This window comes from Montipora capricornis, chromosome 2, assembly GCF_036669925.1.
Source record: "Montipora capricornis isolate CH-2021 chromosome 2, ASM3666992v2, whole genome shotgun sequence".
Taxonomy (NCBI): Eukaryota; Metazoa; Cnidaria; class Anthozoa; order Scleractinia; family Acroporidae; genus Montipora; species Montipora capricornis.
In genome coordinates, this window is record NC_090884.1 from 26,208,372 (window position 1) to 26,210,871 (window position 2,500).

At 37.3% G+C, this 2,500-nt stretch overlaps 1 protein-coding gene and 1 long non-coding RNA gene across 2 annotated transcripts in view; one reads left to right on the forward strand and one right to left on the reverse strand.

Annotated features, from left to right (window-relative positions):
- Positions 1–697, reverse strand: part of LOC138039181 (uncharacterized) — a 1,744-nt gene extending 1,047 nt beyond the window's left edge. The window contains exons 1-2 of the mRNA XM_068885367.1: positions 590–697; positions 1–498 (exon numbers count right to left, since the gene is read on the reverse strand). The exon at positions 1–498 is cut by the window's left edge and continues 1,047 nt beyond it. Coding sequence (XP_068741468.1) covers positions 1–498; positions 590–697 — 606 coding nt within the window. The remainder of the gene's footprint in view (positions 499–589) is intronic.
- Positions 1–2,500, forward strand: part of LOC138039182 (uncharacterized) — a 5,021-nt gene that overhangs the window by 1,443 nt on the left and 1,078 nt on the right. The window contains exons 2-3 of the long non-coding RNA XR_011130385.1: positions 228–334; positions 2,014–2,074. This is a non-coding gene — a long non-coding RNA (uncharacterized lncRNA). The remainder of the gene's footprint in view (positions 1–227; positions 335–2,013; positions 2,075–2,500) is intronic.

Genomic DNA, 2,500 nt, shown 5'->3' on the forward strand with positions numbered 1-2,500 from the left:
CTGATCAATGTCTCCAATAGCTGCAAGTGTGCAATCTACTTTCTGTTCCCAAAATTCAGAGGTGTAGTATTGTCGTGCATTGATATCATTTGGGGCATTCATGGTTACATTTTCTGTATTGTCTTCTGTCTCAGAGTTGCTCGAGTCACTATCTGATTCCACGCTGCCATTTTTTAACAATCCTTCATTGAACTGGTGAATTTTTTTTGTTATCATTTCTTTCAAAGGTTCTTTGCAAATACTGCAACAATAATCAGCTGGTAAACATGATGCATGAAAGATGTGGTAGCAAGCAAGACGAACGTCATCACCATCTTGGATACAGTTATTGCAGGTGGGCAGGTCACAGCAAAGTTGCAGCTTTGGCTCCTTGCCTTTGTCTTTACTCAAATTATATGCTAAGGGCATAGTCTTTGACTCGGCTGTAACCCCAAAGGTTGGGAAATGAAACTTTGGCCAGCTTTTGGATTTGCCATTGCTTGTGCAATCTCCTGGAACCTACATGTGTATAGCATAATTAATAAAGTGTTTTAATGTTAAAACTGAAATTAGTAACAATGATTTTCTGGTCCACTTCAACAATACTTACCACATGGGTTCTCTTCAAGTTTTTTGCTATTTCAGAAAACACTTGTAACATAAAATCTGCTGATTTTCCTGCTATCATCCAATAGTCAAAGCTTGACTCCCCTCGCATATATCTTGGTACAAATGTTTCGCAGAAGTTTGTGAGAAATCCACTTGTTGCTAACCTCTTGGCAACTTTTTCAATAGCTGTAGCATCGTCACAGCTTTGAGTGTGAGCTCTCAAAAGAGAATGCCATATTTCTATCTTTTTTTCCACAAATAAGAAAAGCCACTGTTTTTTGCATTGCCAGTAGTTGGGTAAAGAAGCTTTTTGGTAGTCACAGTCACTTATAAAAGATAAAGTAGATTTGTCATAATGCTTCCTACGCCAAATATTGAACAGTATAGCCATCTGAGCCATGACAGACATGTACAGTTCCAAGTCACCAGTCCTAAATATTTGGTATTGGAAATACACCAGTGGAATGGCATCTTCAAGTAAAAATAGTGTTGAAACAAACTCGTAACTCTTGCATAGACCAAACTTGATAAGCACCTTTTCACGTACCATTAGCCAACGCAGTAAAGCTGCAGTCACACACAGAGATGATTGGTATGGCTTAGGCCTGTTTGGTAGAATTCCCCCAAACAAATAGGAGAACAGTTTATTTAAAAAATGTTTAAATATAACAACAGTATCTTCTACTGCATTCAGAGAAACATGAAACTGCCCTTGTTCTGAAATAATTGATCCATATTTTCCACTGCAATTGTTTGCAATTAGTTTTTTTGGGTAATACCATCCAGGCCAGTCTGCTGGGAAGGGCAATAGATTTTTCTGTAGGTACATTTGGATGTTGGGATATTTTGTCAAGATGTGATCTATAGATTCCTTGTAGTGTTTCAGGCTTTTTAAGTCTTGCTCCCATTCCTCCAAAAGCTGGCATGTTTGTAGAGTTTCAAGATCTTCATCAATTGGCTGATTGTATACCCTGGGAAACATACATGTACAAAAAAATCTCAAAATAGCATTGCAGGTTCCAAGGTGTTGTGGATATGAATGTGTAAAAATAGGAGAATATTTTTACAATTTGACACATGTAATTCGTAATAATAATGGTGTAAATAAAATATGTAATAGATATATATCATGTGCTAATAATCATGAAAATGCATCTTTTTACTTGTGAGTGAACCTCAGTTTTGAAAGAAGCGTAGTTCTGGTATACCTTAAATTTTTCACCAGTTTGTGGAAATTGCCAGGATTTAAATTTTTCATTTCAACTGGAAGCTGATCAATGAAATGGTTTTTCATGTCTTGCAGCCCTTTGGTAATAAGCTTTACAACGGCATCAACGTCTGCTCCCCCAAGACAACACTTGTTTTCTCCGCTGATGGTTACGGTGACTTGTCGGTGTGGGCTTACATAGTTCTTTTTTATTGCAGGGATTCTTGGATGTATGTCCACCATGGAAGATGCCATGTGGGCTACCATTGTCTTTTTGGGGTCAGTAGGGACATGCTTAGTGTGGATGTTATGATAATCATCCAAGAAGTTGACCATGAAGTAGTCATGCTGAAAGCCAAAAAAGATTTTAATCCATGACATTTAACTACACTGAATAATTATTTTTATTATTTGTCTGAAAAGATCATAATACTGTATTTTTATGTCTAAAGTACAAAGTTCTTACATTGCATGGTGTAAACTTGTTTTGGCATGTGGTAGCATTACTTACTGCAAGAGCTTGTTGTATTTGCTCAGAAACATGAACGTTGTGGTCTTTGGACATGGTTTTCTTCATGTTCTGTACTGTCCTTGGATTCACTGAGTATCCTAAAACTGGTCCAGGTGATAAGCCCTGTAAGGACAGTCCACTAAGGGATGAATAAATTCCACTGTCTTTTTGAAGTTGACATGTCTTCTGTGACC